General features: G+C 38.2%; 1 protein-coding gene across 3 annotated transcripts in view; it reads right to left on the bottom strand.

Annotated features, from left to right (window-relative positions):
* Positions 1–20,020, bottom strand: part of RBMS3 (RNA binding motif single stranded interacting protein 3) — a 448,215-nt gene that overhangs the window by 27,533 nt on the left and 400,662 nt on the right. For all 3 annotated transcript variants that reach the window (XM_074900571.1, XM_074900573.1, XM_074900572.1), the window contains one exon: positions 7,862–7,972. In XM_074900571.1, coding sequence (XP_074756672.1) covers positions 7,862–7,972 — 111 coding nt within the window. The remainder of the gene's footprint in view (positions 1–7,861; positions 7,973–20,020) is intronic.

The following is a 20,020-nucleotide window of genomic DNA, read 5'->3' as shown; positions in this document are numbered from 1 at the left end:
CGTACAGGTGTGTCTGTCACATTTGAAAACCATAACAAAACCCAATAGAGCAGTCCTCCATGGGACTGGATAAGGATGTGCCTCTTTGAGACACGATTGCTCCATGGACCTATCCTGACACGGTGCAGCTCTCATCTGCCACACAGTAGAAATCTTCTGTGTTCAACAGTTCATTTACCTTGCTAGAAAAACAACTCAATTCAGCAAACTCCCAAATTCACTCAATGCAGCTGCTCTCAAACCCCTTGTTACAGTTTAATGAAATGTGCTGACTGAGCTGTTTCATAGTAAATATTAGTTATAGCAGAACTCTCCTCCCAAATTGAGTCTTTTAGGAGTAAGAGGATTCTACAGCACCGTAGCACTGACACAGAATCACCCATAACTCACAAATAATAAAATACCATCTGAGGGCACAGAGGTTATTGCCATCTGCAGCTCTCTATGGAATTGTAAATCATTTGAACAAAGCTTACTCTTTTTTGAGAACTTTAGGCTGAAATCACTGTATATATACAGGATGCCAGTGTCTTACACAGTGTATGAAGACTGTACCTTTAGCTCCTTTATTTAATCTTGCTTCACAAATGAGTGAACCCTGAACAGGCTTCTCTTTCTGGATGAAAATAAGAAAGATACCTCAAAAGCACTGGCAATTTGTCTTAGAGGAAGTTTAAACCTTTGGGCTACCAGCTTGCCAACCATCTGATAAGCCATGTGAATGAACTGTGAAATGCACTGTGCACTGAATTTTAGAGGGATATGCTTAACTCTCAGTCCTAAATGTTTTTTTTCCTAGTGAATACTGTTAGTAGTCACTTGCAACGTATGCTTACTCTTTGTGTAAACTCCAGAAATTGTAAATAAAATGTTATTCTGACGTACAGTTCTTTTCTGAGTCTTGGTACATCATGCTCAGTAAACATTTTTCAAAGTTTTTATAATTTCCTGAATTCTCAGTACTTAAATGAATAGAAAATAAAAATTAAATAATTATTGCTTGTTTTGAACTGAAATAACAATGTTTCTTTGCAATGAAAATGTTGCAAAGAGGTTGGAAATGAAAAAACGCTGTTAGACTATACCTCTGATTTTGTGTCAACATCTAGAAGTCCCTCCTGTGGATTTTAACATGTCTGGCCCAGCTGAGTGCTAGATGACCCAAACAGTGACCATGAGTCATTTCAAACACTAGTCTAGCTCTTAATATATTACCAATTTCTACAAGATATTCAAGTTACGCTTTCCCTGTTTTACTTTCTGATCCTTATTTATAGTGTTACCATAATTAAAACCACCTCCTCCTTTCCACAGATGCCCTTCACAATACCTCCTTTGTGTTATAAGCTACTGTTGTCTATCACCTTCATCCTCTTTTCTTTCAGCTAAGTTTACGACATCTGTGATTGAAGTTGATACAATTCAAGTGCTTCACCTTAAACAGAACTGATTCTGTGTGAAGGACTGCAACAGTGCTTAGCAGAAACTAGTTGTTCTTCTATATAATTTATCACGTTGTCCTTTTCTGTTGAGTGTACAGCCCCTTCAAGGATTTCAGGACTTCTTGCTGTGCTTACATGCACTTGTAGTGTGTGAAGATGTGACCACAGGACTGTTTTCCAGCTCTTGGCAGAGAAGTGCTGTGGGAGCACCACCTCTGGGAGACACTTCTTGCTTTTCACAGGATCACAGTTCGTCAAAGAAACAAACCCTCACCTCTCTAAGATCCTCATACTTGTCTTGCATTACAGAGGCCTCAGAGTTTGTCTGCACCACTGATCATTTGGATTCATTACTTCTCTGGAAAGCCATATTCATAACTTCTCTCAGAATCACCCGAGTCTACTTTAAACACAGGCAGGACAATAAAAACAAGTTTTATTCTAATAAGGCAAAGAGTTACATTCTTGATTACCACATGGAAAACACATTTACAAAAGAGAAACTCATCAAGAAAATACAGATGACAGACCACCTGACATTTAGAGCACTTCTGTTTTCCATCTTTTATTAAGTGTTTCAGTTGAAGATGTGGCGGGATGTTTCACACCTAGAATTATTTCAGCTCTTTTTAATGTATTACTTGTTCCTCTTTTCTACTTCCCTGCCTGTTAAATAAAAGCCTCTTTCAGCTAAATCTTATACAAATCACTAAAGACAAAGCAAAACAAACCAAACCAACCTTCTCTCCCCAAAACCTGGTCTGTTATTCGTGGCATCAGCAAGATTTCACATGAACGTGGGTGAACACGTGGTTTTTTCCTCTTAATATTCAAAGCTCTAAGTAGCTAGCACAATGAGTTCACAATCTTGGTTCATCGCTATCAGGCATATAAACAAAAATTTATGGGAGTATGATTAAAGGTGAGCCTTTTGGGTGAGGATGTGCTGCAGACCACTAACTATGCCAGATATTATAAGTTTTATAGCTTTCTGTTTCTATTCACTATTGCAAAATAAAAAAGTTCATTTTATATGCAGTGCATGGCTATCAGTATCTAAAAAATATGCTTTGGAAGAGGTGGCTTTGAACTACATTCCCATTGTCCTTCAAAGTACCACCAGGTAGCACTTCTAAAAACCACAAAATAGAACAGCAGCAGTCGTATTAAGAAAATATATGAGAAACAAGCCTCTAAATATTCTAGTTCACATGTGAACTTCACAGTGGTATGTGAAGTCAGCTGCAAAATAATTATCTGAATGACATTTGTATGACAATGAAAATGAAGTTATATTAGTTATTGCTCTTCTGGCTGATACATTTTGCTTTGCTGATCCACCAGGGTTGTTTTGTGTTAACTTTTTATCACCACAACTGGGGAGTTGAGTCCTTCTCTGAAAGGGAAGGTGGGCTAATGTTGTTTTGAGTCAGTAGCTGATACCTCAGAGAGAGGCAAGGAGTCCTCAACAAAAGCACTTGTTCATTTGTGGAAGTGTAGTGTGAAGGTAAAATTTAACACAGAATAAAAACTACTGTCTCGCTGGGCTCATATGAAGGGCTTCTTGAACCGAAAACGGAATTCTCTCTATCTGTGTTTGTTCTCCTTTTACATTTCCCTTCTCTTGCCTATGGCAGGCAGTGGCTTTGAAGGTAGGCACACTTGCATATAAAGGCAAACAGTAAGTCACTACCAACATATGGTAGGAAAGTAAAGCTGAGTTCAGAAGAGAAGGGGCAACACTACAAAAATGAGATTTTATAAACTTCATTCATTCAAAAACACCATCTAACCACAGCTATGGCCAAACATAGATTGTGGAACCCCTGCTGCCACAGCTGATTACAGCAAGCCTCCTCTACGTGAGGGCTGATCAACCCAATTCTTTCAAGAGTCTAAGGGGGTTCAAGATGGTCCAAAAAGGGAGAAGACCACATCTTTCCTTGTTGACCATACCAGCTGTTAGGCCTATACTGTCGAATTAAGAATTTTTCCACCCTGCTGTTACACCTGCAAACATTTCCTTACAGAAACACTGAATCTATTTTTTTAAGGTTGCTAACCTATTTGTCTCAATAATATTTAGTGGCAGCAAATTCTGCAAATTGATTAAATGCTTGATCAAAAAGTTATTTGTTCTTTGTTGACTGCTTGGAATCTGGTGCTTTTCAGTTGCACTGAGTGCCCCTTTTTTATCTCAAATAATGTATCAGGCAAATTGGAGCTGCCTTTCAAGAGGCTGTTTGGGAAGGAAGGTGCAAGAAGAGTTGGTTTTTTATGAATCTCAAGAGACCTTATGCTGTTCTTCTCCTTTCCAAGCAGAATAATTTCTCTTTAAATGGATCTTCTACCCCAGACAGCTTCATGGATCTTGGCTGAGTAAATGGACAAGGATGATCTTAGTTTCATCCTGAACTAAGCTAATTTCATTTGCAAAGGGTTCAGTCTTATATTTTCCACACAAACAGTAACTGAAACAGTCAGTCAATAAATAAAATAAAGGAGCTTTAAGATTAACACCTGATAACATGAAAGGCACAAGACTGCAAAGAAACTTTGCTCTGTAACTCTCCAGAGACCTTGCGACATACAATTAGAATAACAGAGAGTGCTTTCTGAACAAGGATCTGAACATCAGGGGAACGCGATGATGTTTCAGCTCCATGTAGCTGTAGTATGTGCAAATAGAATTGCAGATTAAACAAGAAAAAAACAACCCTATCTAACAAAGCAGTTATTCTGCTGAGGCCTTTAGGTGACATTTTAAACCACCGGTGACCATGGAGTATCCAAAGGAAATAAAAGATAAAAAACTTATAACAAGCTTGTTGTTCCATTGAAGGGTTCTAGAGATATCATCAAGCTCTGCTGGCAACAAAAAGAACTAACAAAGTGAAAGATAAGACTGATGTACCTGCATAACAAGCCTGTTATTCCATTGAGAGATTTCTGGTGATACTATAAACCAGTAAAGATGGATTTATAGTTTTTCACTTGGCCTGGCATCTTGATAGCCTTAGTACATCCTCCTGATCAGATGAGTGCTTAGTATAGCAGAGATGTCTGATTTTATGCAGACAATTCAATAATAGATAAGAAATGAAAATGTGAAAAAAAGATAATAAAGTAAAATTAAATACACATACTTTGGGAGTTCTGGAGAAAAAGAAAACTTCTTGTTCCCATTCACGGTAAACGGTTTCCTAAACAAAATTCTTTGTGTTTTTTGGGGCCAGTAACTGAAGGCTTCCCATAGCACAAGGGGAAGGCAGCTGGTTGTGAATGGGGCTGCAGGAAAACTGCTCTGGTTTGGCTGCTGAATTGGATGATCCCAGCTGGAAGTGAGCAGCCCTGCCAGCATTTAGCCAGAAATGCACCCCCTGGCCTGGTGACTAAATAATCAAATGCAGACAGAGATGGAAGCAGCTGCCCCTTGAATTCCCATGGGGGTTTAATGTGTGCTTCAGGGCTGAGAGATAAAAACTCAAGTCCAGTTTTTGGTGTCAAGACAGGAATTGGCAGAGGCTGCTCTTACTCAGGTAACTTGCCTCAGTGAATGGCTAAAGAGTGCTCCTCTGTGAAGGGTCTCCCCTCTGGAACAGCTCCAGCCTGGACAGAGTATTTTAATCGCAGAGAGCATCAAAAGGCAGAATAATTCCCACAAGACACAAGGCATGCATAGGCCCTTAAGATATTTCTCTAGCTTACTCATTATAGATTTTCTGTTGAAGCAATGTTTTACAAACCCAGCATTCATCCTGAATTGGGCAAGTTTGGAAGTGGGTTTGAAGTCAGCTCTCACTTAAGTGACCACAGAGGACTGTTTTGGCTGAAAAATATCTTACGTTAATTAGGAAAATGGTTTGTCTAAGGAAGTGAACGTATGAAAGCCTTTCAATAAAAACTGCTTTGCATATTGCAAGCTTTTAAATTAAATTGGGAGAGAGTTACAGCCAACACTGAGCAGAATTGTTTGTGACTTTTTGGCTTGTTTGCTTAAAAAAAATCTGGCTGGTTTCTTGAAAGATAGCTGGTGGCTGTTTATGGCACCCTGTTGCACAGTTTTAAAGATAAAATTAAAAAATATATTCATAACAGAAATCTATAGCTTATATATTATACCTCCCATAAAACTTAGTCCTGCTGAGGTACTCACAGTAGCATGGTTTGGACCTGGCTCAATTTGTCATGGCTTTATGCTCTCAGTGCTCCTCTCTGGACTGAAATTCAGACTTCAGAATAAACGAAGTAAAAATATCACTAAATAAATCATATCTCTAAATAGGTTGTCCATTTTTCCCACATTTTTTTTCTGTAACAGAACACTTTAGGAAACAATTTCAAGTCAGGATGAATACGTCCAACAAAACTGCTACTGGAAGCCCAAATCCTGACATTCTCTCTTGAATTCCTAACAGGAGGAATTCCTGGTGACCTCCATGATTATCCTGCTTGCATGAGGACTTGAACTAAATATGGTGCTGACAGTGTTTTTACCAAAGAGAGATCCTGTATGTGATAATATAGGGTGTCATTTGAGATTTATGAAAAGCCTATGGATATTCTAACACCCATCAATCATTTACTCTTTCTTGCTTTTTAAGTTTTCTGTAAATGAGTTTGGAGCTTTAAAGATAGTAAGCATAAACTTATATGGTATACCTCTGAATGTATTTCAAGAAGTTATCAGGGAATGCTGTGACCTTGAAAGATAAGACTGTGTAAAGAGCTAGGAAAAGGAAGGAAAGATTTTCTTTCAGTTGCAGTAAAATAAATTCAGGATCTTATTATCACCCACTAGATCACCAATTGCCTTTCAGAGCCCTTCCCCTGCCTCCCCAAATGAGTTTGTTACTATGGATTTGTTACCATGAGTGGTGTAATAATGGTCTCAAGTCCAGAAGAGAACATTAGATGGGAATTTTCTAGTTTGCATTAGGAATACAAGAAAATGAGTGCAGAAGACCATGTCTGTAAGAGTCATGGAAATGAATATGACAGAAGGAAAAATTCATAGGAGCTACCCACCAGCACAACCAGAATTCATTTTCCATTTCTTTGTCTTAATTTTTAAACACACTTTTGAATCACAGTAGTTACATACACAGAAATTCTCACTGGCCCTCATATTTCCTTCAATTTCACATCTTCAGAGGGGAAAAATGCCGATATTAACTTTGAGATATTATTCCTACTTCTTTTGATTGTTGAATGAATCATTTAAAATAACAGGAATAAACAGTAAACCATCATATTTAAGTTTCATCTGAAATAAATGCAGAAATCTCAGATCTTAACAGAGTTTTTTTAAAGAAGGGGGAAAAGATACTGGAGTTAGAATTAAATTCAACAGATAAGAAAAAAAAGGAGAGGAAGAGAAGAGGATCGAGAAAGAGAAGACCCAGTACAGTGGGTTAAATAACTTTTTTCAGTACCTTATTCAATTAAAAAAAACCAAACCGAAGTTGGAAAACTGTTCCAATCAATTACTATCAAGTAGTACAGTGGTGAAATAGAAAAAGAATGTGCATAATAGATATTTCATGTAATAATTACATAAAGGGCATGCATGCTAAAGACATAAAAGTGTAATGTTTATGCCTGCATTTTCATAAAAATATACATTTACATGCAGCATGTAGACATTCACATATCAAATCACCATATATTGTGTGTAGGCTGTTGTATTTTAGGAACTTTTCAGAGAGTTTTAATAATTTTTATTACGAGTATTTTTTGCCTTTTTCTGACTCTGGGCTATTTAACTGAGTCTGACTTACACAGCCTGAAGAGAAAATAATTGTTGAAATATGCATGTTTAAATATTATATACTGGAAACACAGCTGACTTTGACTCAAAATCACATTTCTGAGCCTGGAGCAAACTATGTATGGCTGGCTGCTATGGTTTAGAAGTGAGTAGTAGATCCTACCACGAAGCCAGAACTCCCATTTCCCAGTGATATAAAACCTTCTAGATTGACAAGCAAACAATTTCTGATGAAAAACCAAATTAATAGAGGAGTACTTTCATATTTACACGAGAATTAGTACAGATAACTCCTGCTAAGTACAGAGCAGGTTTTGTCGACCTACTGTTCCCCTACTCATACTACTTTGTAATTTCTGTTCTATAATTCCTAATGCTGTCTGAAGGGTTTAAGAAACATATCTGTAGATATATGTTTATGTGACATAGTGATAGAATGTTGTTTGTGTAGTACATTAAATTTGGGTCATGATAAAAGGCAGTTTGATATGTTTGCCTGGACAGGGCCAGAAATCTCGGGGCATGGAGAAAAAATAAAGTAAACCATGGCAATATTGAACTGCAAAAATGGAGAACACAAGAGTAGTAAATTACCTTGAGAAATTCAGTTAGCAATATAGAAAGTAAATAGTATAATCTATGATCTTACCGTTCCTGTTGTGCCCAAGGAAAGGTGGTTCATCTGTTGGGTCAGAGGGCCCATCATGCTTGCTGGCTGCATTGACATAGTGTGGTCCATTGTTGGTGTTATCACAGCACCCTACAAACACACACCATTTACACTTCAACATTTCACTTTTTTATAAAAAGCAGCATTCTCTAAATGAGTGAACCTGGCTGAAAACTTGACATAAATCTTAAAAGAGACTAATATATCTGTCAGAGGAAATATGTTTCGTTCCTATTGACAACCAAGCTACACACATATATTATTTGTAATACTAATGAGGCCATTTTATGTCAGTTCCAATTAAGCACCATTTTTTACTTCATTGCTTCTGACAAACAAATGCATATGTTCTTTCTATGATGAATGCTACTGTACACTGCAAAATGCCTGTCATTTCTGGTTTTCCATATCCTATATAGAACAATCTTACAGACAGAACACATATGTCCCCAATTTTCCCTGACTTCTAAAACCTCCAGTCTCTGAGATCTTCAGCCTATTATGGTAATTATCTTGGATTTTTCCAGTCTCAATTAAGAACCCTTACTCATGACATTTTATAGCTGATTAAGTAAGACTAGCTATTGACAGTGAGTTTGCTAGTGACACCCACTTAAGACACATACACAGCATTTAAAAGCATTTTTCTTCTCTGCATGAAAAAAAAAAGACATTAATAACAAACAGCATATGAACTAAAGCAAGAACAAGACTTTGAACAAAAATGAAACAAAAGACATGCTTCTTTGCCATTCCTATTCCTTGCTTTTTGCTCTCCCACTCCCCAAGGTCTCATGTTGGTAACCTCATGCCCTAGTGAAGTGTTGATTCTCTTCAGTTCTATGGTGTAAGATGCTATTTCCTGTGTAGGTTACAGAAAATCAGTCAGAAACAGAGTGGTCTGCTCTTTTTTCTTGAAGATAGTGAAATAAGGAGGCATTTCCACCTATTTCTTCATATGAAATAATAGCTCTACTTTGTGCATATCTATGTTTGTGTCCACAAATTATAAATTTGAACAACCACAACATTACATCTGCTACAAAGCATGGAAAAAGTGGATGAATGTATTTGTTTAAAAAAAAGGAAAACTGACTGACATTTTTTTCCCTCAAGATTACCTACAAAATCCACCTATAAACAGGAATTAAAAAAAAAAAAAGTTCCAAAAACCACAGCACACCTATCCTTGTGTCTGTCTCACATTTATGTAGTGCTATGTGAGTGCAGTGCCAAGGATCTGACTAGAAGCAAAAGATTTCAAATTGTCAGTCACAACTAAAAAATAAACAAAATAAAAAATGCTGGGGAAGTACCAATTGAATTTTTTCTCTCCTTCCAGCAAGATTTTGTCTGTTCGCATCCTATCTGAGAAGTGTAGATTCTGCAGTCTCTGCGAACTCATTACTTGCAGGCAATGGTAAACAGAGGGTAGGCTCAGCTTGGTCAGTCCTTTTAGTAATACCCTCAACATATGAAATACATATATGCTTGCTTTATGTCACATAGTAGCTGACATTTCTTGCACTTACAAGAGTCCCTTGAGAGTCCCCAGAGAAATCTGGCAAATTACAGAAACTAGCCTACATAGAATATCTGTCATGATTCCAAATAAATGCTTATAAAACAAGCTGATCAGTGTGCAAATATCAAGTCTGCAACACTTGCTAACACTTTTGCGGCTTTCTTGGCACTTGTTTACACAGATTAACCCACTGATTAACTCTTTCTAATGAACTACCACAGTGCTAACCTTCTCCTTGTTTGCATGGGTCCTTAAAAATCAAGATTGTCACAAAATTTCATCAGAAAAATTTGTTTAAAATTTTAGTTAGCATTTTATTCAAAAAGCACTTCTTTCTTCCTTACATGACATTCTTCTCTTTCATGTTGCTCCTTTCTTTTTGCTGAAAAAAATCTACCATTTTGCTGAAAGAGTCTGAAACAAATTTGCAGGGCATATACTCATTCCACCTGTTCAGCAGTCCCTGCATAGTAGATTCAGTGCAAGTCTGAAGAGTACGCCCAAGGAAAATGATATCCTTGCTGTATGTGCAAAATCAGTGGCATGGGATACTATGCAGCCAGATGAGGTCTTGGGGTTTGGATATCCATATGCACTTTTTGGCTATCGTAAGAAATGACAAGCTCTATGCTCAGAATGATCCACACCACAAAATGGCGTTTTCACTGTCCCAAACCATGAATGCTCAAACCAAATTTGTCAACTGATAAATAGTTCTCAGTTCCCTCTATGAGCAGTTTTCTCCTTTGGCTTAGAGATGGAGAACTGCCTCAGGGCTTTTCATGACAGACAAGGTGAGCTCCCACTTGTGATGGGGTAAGTAGAAAGTCACACCCACACCACAGCTTCATGCAGTCCTGAACTCCCAGTAGTGCTGCTGCAATTAATTTAGGATGTCCCAAAGCCTTAAAATACCAAGCTTTCTTTGTAAAGATGTTTATTGCAAAGCTATGGTTGGAGGAACTGGCTGTGATTACAGATGTGACAGACTGATAGCTATTCCTGTGTATAAATTCAGGAACCTGGAGATGAAAAAGGGGCAGTGGTGAAGGAAGTTTTATGATTTAGTGTAGCAAGCACAAGTGCCAGACACACACTGGAAAAAATCTGATAGCAAACGTCTTTCAGTAAACAAGTAAGCAAGACGGGTTTTGCAAATAAAGTATTAAAAAAAATATGGACTGGAGAGAAAATATATCAAGGCCAAAAAAAATTGCTCAGAGACAGTAAACATATTATTATTAAATACAAAATACATATATTCTAGTCCCTAAACATGTATCGTTTAATATGTTAGGAAAAGAAGTTGGGAAAACAAATCAAGTATCTGCAGCTTTCCTAAGATGCTTAACATGTTTGAAGCTGACAGTTACCTAGAGCAGAGAATTACATGCATTTGCCAGACCATTAATTCACTAGAGTTTGCAGAATCCTCTTGTGATCACGTAGGGAAAAAATTATACTTAATTAAGGAAATATCGTCTGGTTGTTAGGGCGACACCCAGTCTCCAGACCATAATGCGTTTCATAATACATGCTGTCAAATCCATTCATATTCAACTTATTTAGCTGTAGAAGACAACAATGTCTTGCATCAGATGTTGCCATTGTATTAAAAGTAATTTGATTCTTTTCAGCCTATAATAGGTATTTGCTGATAATCATCCACTTGGTGACTAGCAAAGGCTACAGCAAACATATTTTTCATCTTTATCTGTTTGGATGTCTGATTTTACTGTGTTTGTAAACTGTATAGAGAGACATCTTAGCATGGCATAATACTACTGGAGGCCCAGCCTAGTTGAAAAAACCTGTGGAAGAAATTATGACAAGGTTTTTGCCACTGGCTTTGCCAAAACAAGTAGTCAGCCTGCCAATTATTTAGGTCTGCCCTGTTGCCTCAGTATGATTAATTTTTTTATAATTCCTGCAATAAACTGGTTACTATAATGACTTTTAAATTTGGCAAGATATTCTTGGCATATGACTTGTCATACAATTCTGTTGATGCTATAGTGGCTTTAAAAGAAATCAAGATTAACGGGGCAGATGGTATGGAATGAATGATACAGAAGAAAGTGCACGATTTTTGCAACACTGTGACAAACTCAAGATAAATTTATTGACATACAGACTTTAATTCCTCTTCACTTCATTTGAAAGACCTTGAAGTTTTAAAATGCTCTGAGCTCTATGGACATACCTTTCATATAAGAAAGTGAATATCTATTTCAGGATATATTCTAGTCTATCACTTGCAAAGAAAGAAGCCTAACTTTATCAACTACACACACTGTACGCTCCCTGTATGGCAACAAATTGAAATCACAGGAAGGACACTATAAATACAGGTTGTTTATTATATTAAGTAAACTATATTTAAGTACTTCCCAATACCAAAAGGCATCAGCAGAAATAAAGCTTATGTTGGTGCAACGTCACAAGCCACCTTACATGCCTTGAAGGGTGGGAAAGTGGCATCAGAAATAAAAAGTGTATTAGGGGGCTTTAGGAACAAAGAGTTCATTAGTTGAGAGATGCACTTGGGGGCCAGTGAGAGGAACTGTATTAAAGGCTTCTGCTTTATTCCAGTGCTCTAATACTGGTATTGGACTTAAGGCACAAATACCAGCTGAATAAATAGTTTTTAAAGCTTACAGTAAGCGCATCTTCTTATTTTACAGTTTACTTTTTTCTTTATTTAGGAAGTTTTAGCAAGTTAAACATATTTACAAATTCTATTACGTAAATACTGGCCAATGTAAAACCAATAAACATTACAGCAACAAACTTTTCAGATTTGTTTACAAACACATTGTGCAGTCATATAAGCAGCAGGTCATTCCATCCGGAAAGTTATTACCATACTACCGAGTGAATGTCTTTATGTTATCGAGAACATGTTGTTTCTTGAGGTTTTATTAAAATGAGTGAAAGGATGAGTTTCCTTATACTTATCAGACAGACTTGTCTATCACGAATTAATATGAAAAAACCCAACATGCATACTTTTTTGCAGATAACTGTACTCTCTCTGCATACTGAATAAATGACAACCGTACTTCTATTGATTTACTGTTCTGTCTAGATTGACTTGTCTCATCTCCTTGGGCTGCCTCTTACAGGCAGCAGAAAAAATAGGGTCCCCTTGTCAAAGCAGTGAGCCTGGTGAAGTACTCTGAACTGGCTGTTAAGTGGCCAAACTTTCATGACTATAGGAGGAAGATTAAAGTTAGCTCTGAAATCCTCTCTGTCCTCTGTCATCAACTCTGCTGGGAATACACTTCTTGATATTCCATAAAAACCCAATGATATTTCAAAATCAAAGAAAACCTCTTTTTCTTTTCTCAGTGAAGTTACCGATTGCCTTGGCATTTACTATCTGATCGGAGATTAATTGAGTCTAGTGAAGAAGATCAGCAAACATCAGCTGATAATGTATATTCTGCAAATCTTTGGATCTGGTTTCATTTCATGATATTGTTGAATTTAAAAGCTTGCTAAAAATTGGGTAAACTGAGCAGAAAGCCCCTGCACCAAACTAAAGCAGCTTTAACTTTGGAATGGGCAAACCTTGATACAGACCTTCATCACCTTCATCAAATCTGAGTCCTGTTTCTGTGGCAAGTACTAAACCACAAGTTCATATTGTAATATTTCTAATCCTAGCAATGAATTCAAATTCTTATCTGACATCACCTTCATACCTTAGTTGAATCTCCTTGGAGCAATGGACACATTTGTTTTCTCATTTTTTTGTCATGTATGTTTGTGAACTTCTTTCCTCAGCTGGAAATATGTGTCATAGATCCAAGAAAGTTACTACCGAGAAGAAACTGGTCTTAAAGGATTAAGAAACGAAATATAGTGTGGTAAATAAAGAACAAAGGTAACCCTTGTGTATGCACCACCTTTCCTACAATAACAGCCAAGGTTTTTGATAGTTTCTTTCCCACTGTCCTTCTTGCCTTTAATTATATGTCCTGTCTCCTAGTTTGAAATTTAGCTTTTGATAATACACAGATACAAATGTAGATTAAGAGTATATAGGAATGGGAACATCAAGAGAGAAAGAAAACAGTTGATGCAATAGAAAAAGTTTTATAACAGTAACTGCATGCAGAAATAAAATAATACTTGCAACTATATTGGTACCGGTTAATAAATGTATTACATCAGAGAGTACCACTGTGATATTATGTCAGTAGCTTATGCTCCTACCAGAGTTGAAAAAACAGTAAATTTCATAGCATACTGCTGTCTGTTAATCTGAAAGGACTTAAAAAAAGAAAGAGATAGCATTTTTCTTGCAAACAAAAAGTTGCCTGTGTCACTTGGTGACTAAAATGACTTTTGAATGGCAACTTAAATCCTTTCACCCAAAATAAGATCTCAGGAGAAAGGCCATTGAACAAAAGGACAATATTTATCAAGGGAAAATATACCTGGATTGCTACAGGGACTCTGAAGCAGAGTTTGAGAGTCCCGTGTTATAACTTTGCCCCTACTGTCTGTACATGCAGGCTGGACCACAAGCCCATATACTCTCTCTAGACTGTGAGAGAAACAGCAGTATTCACACCCTTCTCCAACTTGCCCCAGGAATAAAATAAAATTACTGGTATTGTGTACCTGAATAAAATGGGATTAGTTTTGCTGGGGCCTGCTAACAAGGAGCCCACAGCAGTTAGGAAATGACCTGTCACAGTGGGGCTTTGGTTCCAGCAAGTGCTGGAGCAGGCAGAGAGAGGCCATATACAGCTCCTTCTCCCTCTTCTGACATATTCTATAGGGGAACAACAAATCCCATTTCTTTTGCTTTCTTTCTACTCTTCAGTTTATAAGTGCACTTGGCTGTATGCTGCCTTTATATATCCAATCCATGTAATAGTGCTTTTGCTCTGTCAAGTACAGCCATTGCTAACAAAAGCATCCTCACAACTCTCACATAAGGCTTAGCATCCCCAGAAGACAAAGAGGAAACATAGAGGTTGTGATTTGTCCAGGACATAACCACTGGAATATACAGAACAATTTTTTTCCTGCCCTTCCCACTAGCAGATTTCACAAAAAATATCCAAAAGTCTTCTCATTCCATGTCAAAATAAGAATAGATTTCAAAACCTCGACACTTCTAGTGAAAAGAAATCTTCATTTCCTGCACAGAACTCCTGATCTATACCCAATTAGTATGTGATGCACACTAAAGTGTTGTGCTTGGCAATTCCATTCCATTTATGTTTTTATACATATTTTCTGATGTGGACTAATTCTTTCATCCACTGTCTCCCATTGGCTGATGTGCCATCCTCATAAATAGGAATCATGACTCTCTCTCTTGTGGACTAGTTTTTCTTAGCATCAGAATCAAGTTTCATCTATTAAAGCTAAATCCAAATAACATTTCCTCTCCCAACAGTTCTGCTGTGTTTCATCCCTTCATGCCTATAACCAAGCATGAAAATTGACTTGATGGCACATCCTAGTTCTAACAAGGTGCAAAATGGAAATTACTAAACAGCACAAATAAAATATGAGTCAGCACCAGTGTTTAGTCTAAATTTTCACTTCCCTGCTTTGCTGTGTGCAAATACGACTTTCAAAAAGGATGCCATATTTGCATCCTCAATAGTCTGATCTTACATATATATATATATATACACACATGTATACATACTTATAACTGCATATGGGAAGACAAAATGACTACATTACTATTACACCCACTCAGGCCACACTGTTTTTGAACGTGTGGATTTTTTTTTTCATGTCTGAAACTCTCAGTTCAGGATTTATTATGACAAAAGTAAGTAAAAGCAACAGTGACAGCTTTTTAAACTTCTTATTTACGAGGGACATTTAATAAACAATGAGTAAGAGCTTCTGTTATTGGCTGAAAACACTTATTTTACTTTACCCAGGGAAATATGCTCAAAATACAAGAAAAATGGCTAATAACAAGATTTGTCTCCAGAGGTTGTGCTTGGATGTAGAGGAGCAGAGCAGGTTGGTGTCATGAGAGCACGTATTGTGTGTTGAATGTGGTTGGACCTTGACTCTCCCTGGGTCTCAGGCCTTCTGGGCAAGGTGAGGCAGCCCTGCCTGTCTGTGTGTCTCCATGAAGTCATGACAACACACATTTGATCAGACCGAATGTCTGAGACACTGTGCTGTTGATCTCTGCTTTTCTGGTGAGATTTAGTACATAGGTCATTTGCCAAGCACAGAGAGTGGCTAACTGGGTTTGTGGAGGAAATGTCTGTGACATTTCTTCTACGTGCATTTCTAGCCTTGACACTACAACGGCCAGTGACAGGACAGCAGCTGTGATCTGTAACAGATGTGCTCTGTTTAATTTCCTGCCCGAAACCAGGAGGGAACTCACGCTGTGTGAGCTGCAATCTAGCAGCTATGCTGGAAGAAAAGATTCAATCATTAGAAGGACAAACACGGACACTGGGAGACGTCAGAAATGCTGAGGAACTGGCTACCAACAAGAGAACAAAACCCCAGAAAAGCAGGCAGGTAACATAACCCTATGTATCTACCAGTGGTAAGATGACAAAATGACATCCTATACAACTGCAGCCAGAGTAAAATGGTATGGCTCTGCATGGTGTTAACTCCACAACACTAGAAGGACCTAACCACAACCAGGTTTAGATGGAAATATCCCAAATATCTTCAGCTTTCCAAAAAGTGAGGTGGTATCACTGAATGAAGCACCAAGGTGACACACTGAGGTGACAGGGTGGCAGACAGCAGTGCTCCTCTGTAAGATCCCTAATGCTTGGGAGGACTATGGGAAGAGTGGTCAAGGGATGGGTAGATATCAGGATGTCTCCCTACAATTCCAAGATCAGACAGGTTCCTGCAAGCCAGAATTGATTAGTGATGGCCAATACAAGTTAGAATGCTTCACACAGTTGCTCGTGGAATGCATGGTGACCCTCGCAATATTGAGCCAAAGGCAACTCTTGGGCATCAAATCCTAGGCTAGGCCCAAATCTGAGCTGCGCCCTCACAGACAGGGAGAGAACCACCTTGAAATGCTGAGGCTGATGTTGCTGCAACACTCTTGAATTCAGACACAAACCTAGCATCCATCCTCCACGACAGCATACTGTGGAGCACTGTCATCTGCTGCCTAAGTCTAAACTTCTTTTCGTGCAGCTACTGCACAAAGGAAGATTGAATGTATGGAGGGCGAGAAAACTATGTCCTGTCCCTCCCCATGCCATTTTCCAAATTTAAAAGTTCTGGAAGGCTGATGAACAGCAGTAACAGCCACATAATCCTCTCAGGAATCCTTCTTATCCTACCTATTCAGAAGGACAGATAGCAAAAGATGCTAGAAATGAAACCCTGAGTGGGTAAGGATGTTTTTCTAAAGATATGCTTCTGTTCAATAACAGAATTTAGACTTCAAGTTGATAGACGGGAGAAATCCTGTACCAAGCAACAATTCATGTTATGTATCATTTGGTTCTAAATGATAGTAGTTCATTCTGATCTTGGAATCTAGCAATGTCTCCTTATTAGTGAGGACAAATACAGAAATCTGTCTCTGTCCTGTTCTGTTAGATTTATAATCTGTAATGTTAAACAAAGCCCTTTCTCACACAGTAACAGAAAGAAAACTATTCTAGCCCTGCCTTTCCTCTCATTTAAAACCACAAGTTTTCATAGTCTAAATGCCCTGCCCCAGATCCCAAATTGCATTTTATTTTCTGGATTTGTAACCCCCTCAGTCAAGGCTATGGGTGAAATGAACTCTGTTCTGTATTGAGAGTTGTCTTTTGACTGGTTAAAGCTGGCTACCTGGCAGTGCCAGCTTTGTGACAGACCTCAAAACCAAGACTAAGGCACAGATTTTCAATGATCCCTTCTTACATTTCATTATTAAAAGTAATGTGACCCTATGCCTCACTTGTGCCTTTACATATTTTAACTGTGGTTTTTCTGACTCTAACCAGACCAATTGCTGCTTGGACTTGACTCTGTACAAGCCAACTGCCACCAACATGTGGCTTTTGCTGTACCTGAACAACTCCACCATCCTCAGGTGATGCCCTCAGTGACACCTGTGCAGTTTTCCATTGTTTTGAACAACTGATAATATAGGCCTAATCTGGAGAAACTGTGGCTGCAAAAATGTCCTTATCTAAAAATTCTGTCCCTGATGCACGAGACCACAAGAAGCCAGCAAAGCTGATGGCAGCAAGCACACAGACCATGTACTTCAAAGCTAACCATATTTAAATCAGTGAAAATACAAATTATGTAAATGAAATAAAATTAAAGCCTTCAGTTTTGTGTCAATAGTCAGAAAGTAGAAGTCTGTAGAGGGTGAACACATTTTATAACTAGAAATGTGGTATTTTAAGGTCTCGTTTACTTTAAGGTACTTCCAGTGAAACCTGCCGCTGTATTACAATAAATGTTTGACATTTGTAAGTCTCCCTTCTACCAAAGACCTCTAAGTGCTTTATGAACTGTGTGATATATATAGGACTCAGGTGCTGGTCTCTTATCAGGGATCTGAGATGGGTCTGGATCTACATCTGAACTTTCCCAAATCCACACGAATTCAAACTGGGAGTACAGCCTGAGTCATCACCATTGTAGGCTTGAAGAGAACAGGTGGTCTTGATCACACACTCCAGTCCAAATTAATCAAGAAAAGGAAACATTTTACCTCCTGATTCATGCTGAGCAAATTTGTAGCAAATAACAGAAAATGTCTAGCTGAAGTCTACTTTGCTCCACACTTTATTGTCTGTTAAAAGAAGATTAAAATATTGAGGAAAAGCACTTTAAAACTGATGCTTGTGAGTAAAACTTGATTGTGCAAGTGGTCTGGCTAGTCTAAAAAGTAGATGTGAACTGTTCAAAAAGGTATAGATTTTGGCTACTATTAAGCTAAAAAGAAGAAAAAGTAAGTAACAGATCCAGCAAGGATTACTTATTTTCTTTTAAATATATCTGTACTGATTAAGAATGACTAAATTGATATATTTCCTTTTTTTTTTTTTGTCCCGATAAAGTCACTCTGGGCTGAGATCTTCCCTATAAAGTTTCAGCCTGGAGCACATTTTTACAGCTGAGTTATTATCCTTAAAATATGAGTTCATACTGGAAATGCTGGCAGCCCTCTTAACTATTGTATAGTAGTGAGCACAGCTGTAACATGTTAAATATGTTGCAAGTACATGGGGGGAACAGAGAGGCTCAGAGGACTGCTAATAGAATAGAGTCTCAATGCTGGGTCACCAGGTTTGGTCATTGCTAGGACTGAAAGTCATTATCAAGCTACAGCTGTTCAGTTATGTCCAGGCATCACCTACCCACAGAAAAACTCTCCATCACAAAAATACATTACTACAACCGGTGATGTCCGACAGCCTTCCCAAGGATTGTGAAAGCTCCGGGGATGCATCCCCACAGCTGCACCCCCGCAGGTTACCTCCAGGGTGAAGACCACTGATGGCAGAGAGGGGAGAGACTTGCATGGTCACTGCCACACTCTCTGCCTGGTCTCTGGAGGGTGTTTATCACCAGCCTATCACTACTGTGTCTTTCAGGGCAGTGTATTTTATCAGAAAGTTGTTAATCACTGAAGACTGATCCTGAAAGAGTCCCTTTTCCACATCAGTGAATGGACCACGCCCATCCTGTCATGCTACCCGTTTCAGAGGAGTTCTGGTGGTACCGGTTAAACGAAGGCAAAAAGTAGATAACAAAGTACTTTTTCATCTTCCCAGTAACAGTATTGCCTAGAATGAACAAATACTTTATTATTAACTCTCCTACAGTGATAGATGGCAACCATTCCCTATTTGCATCGAATTGTAATCCATTTCAACCTACCCCAAAACAGTAGTCAATTTTTGCATAAGCAGTTGAATGCAGAGAGTTCTGCATTTCTCAGAATCAGGCTGCCAGATCAAGTGCAGCCTTTTGTCTTAAACCAAAGTAGCCAAAAAAGTAGCCAAAGCAACATGGGCAAATGCAGTCCAAGGGTTTTTTGCCGCTTCAGTTTTCTAATGTGAATGGATTTTTTGGAGTAAATTAGGTAAGTCTCTCACTCACATGTTGCAGTAATCTCTATAAAAATATTTGATTTATTATAGCTTTTGGTGCACCATGATCTCCCAGTCATGGTGTACAAGCCCATGTGAATGCACAGCGGTCAGATCCTGACATATGACAAAGATGTTCTTTGATCCTTTATGGCTTTGTGTCCTCCACACACAGTCTGATTTGCAGAATTTTAGGTTGAAGTCAAAGATGTTTCTCTGGGCTGCTTTCCTGAATATCTTTCGGCTATTTTAATATTGTAGAGGTGCTCAGTTTTCTCTGGAAAAAAATCATTATGTTTGTTTTATTTTCTCTGGCATCCAGAAATCAAACTACTGTTGAAGTCCACACTATTTTCAGAGGTCCTAAAGATGAGCCAAGAAAGAGCAGTTCAAGAATTGTCAATGTCTTTGCCTAAACCCTACATTTACACTTACCCAACAGAAGACAGGTTCTTCAGGCTACAAGGCAGTTGACTAGGAAATGCCTGCTACCAAATATTGCTGTGAAAATGGCTCACACAATGTAGAGCA

This window comes from Athene noctua, chromosome 2 (assembly GCF_965140245.1).
Source record: "Athene noctua chromosome 2, bAthNoc1.hap1.1, whole genome shotgun sequence".
NCBI lineage: Eukaryota > Metazoa > Chordata > Aves > Strigiformes > Strigidae > Athene > Athene noctua.
Note: the sequence above shows the minus strand (reverse complement) of the source record. Positions and strands in the feature narration are given on the sequence as shown.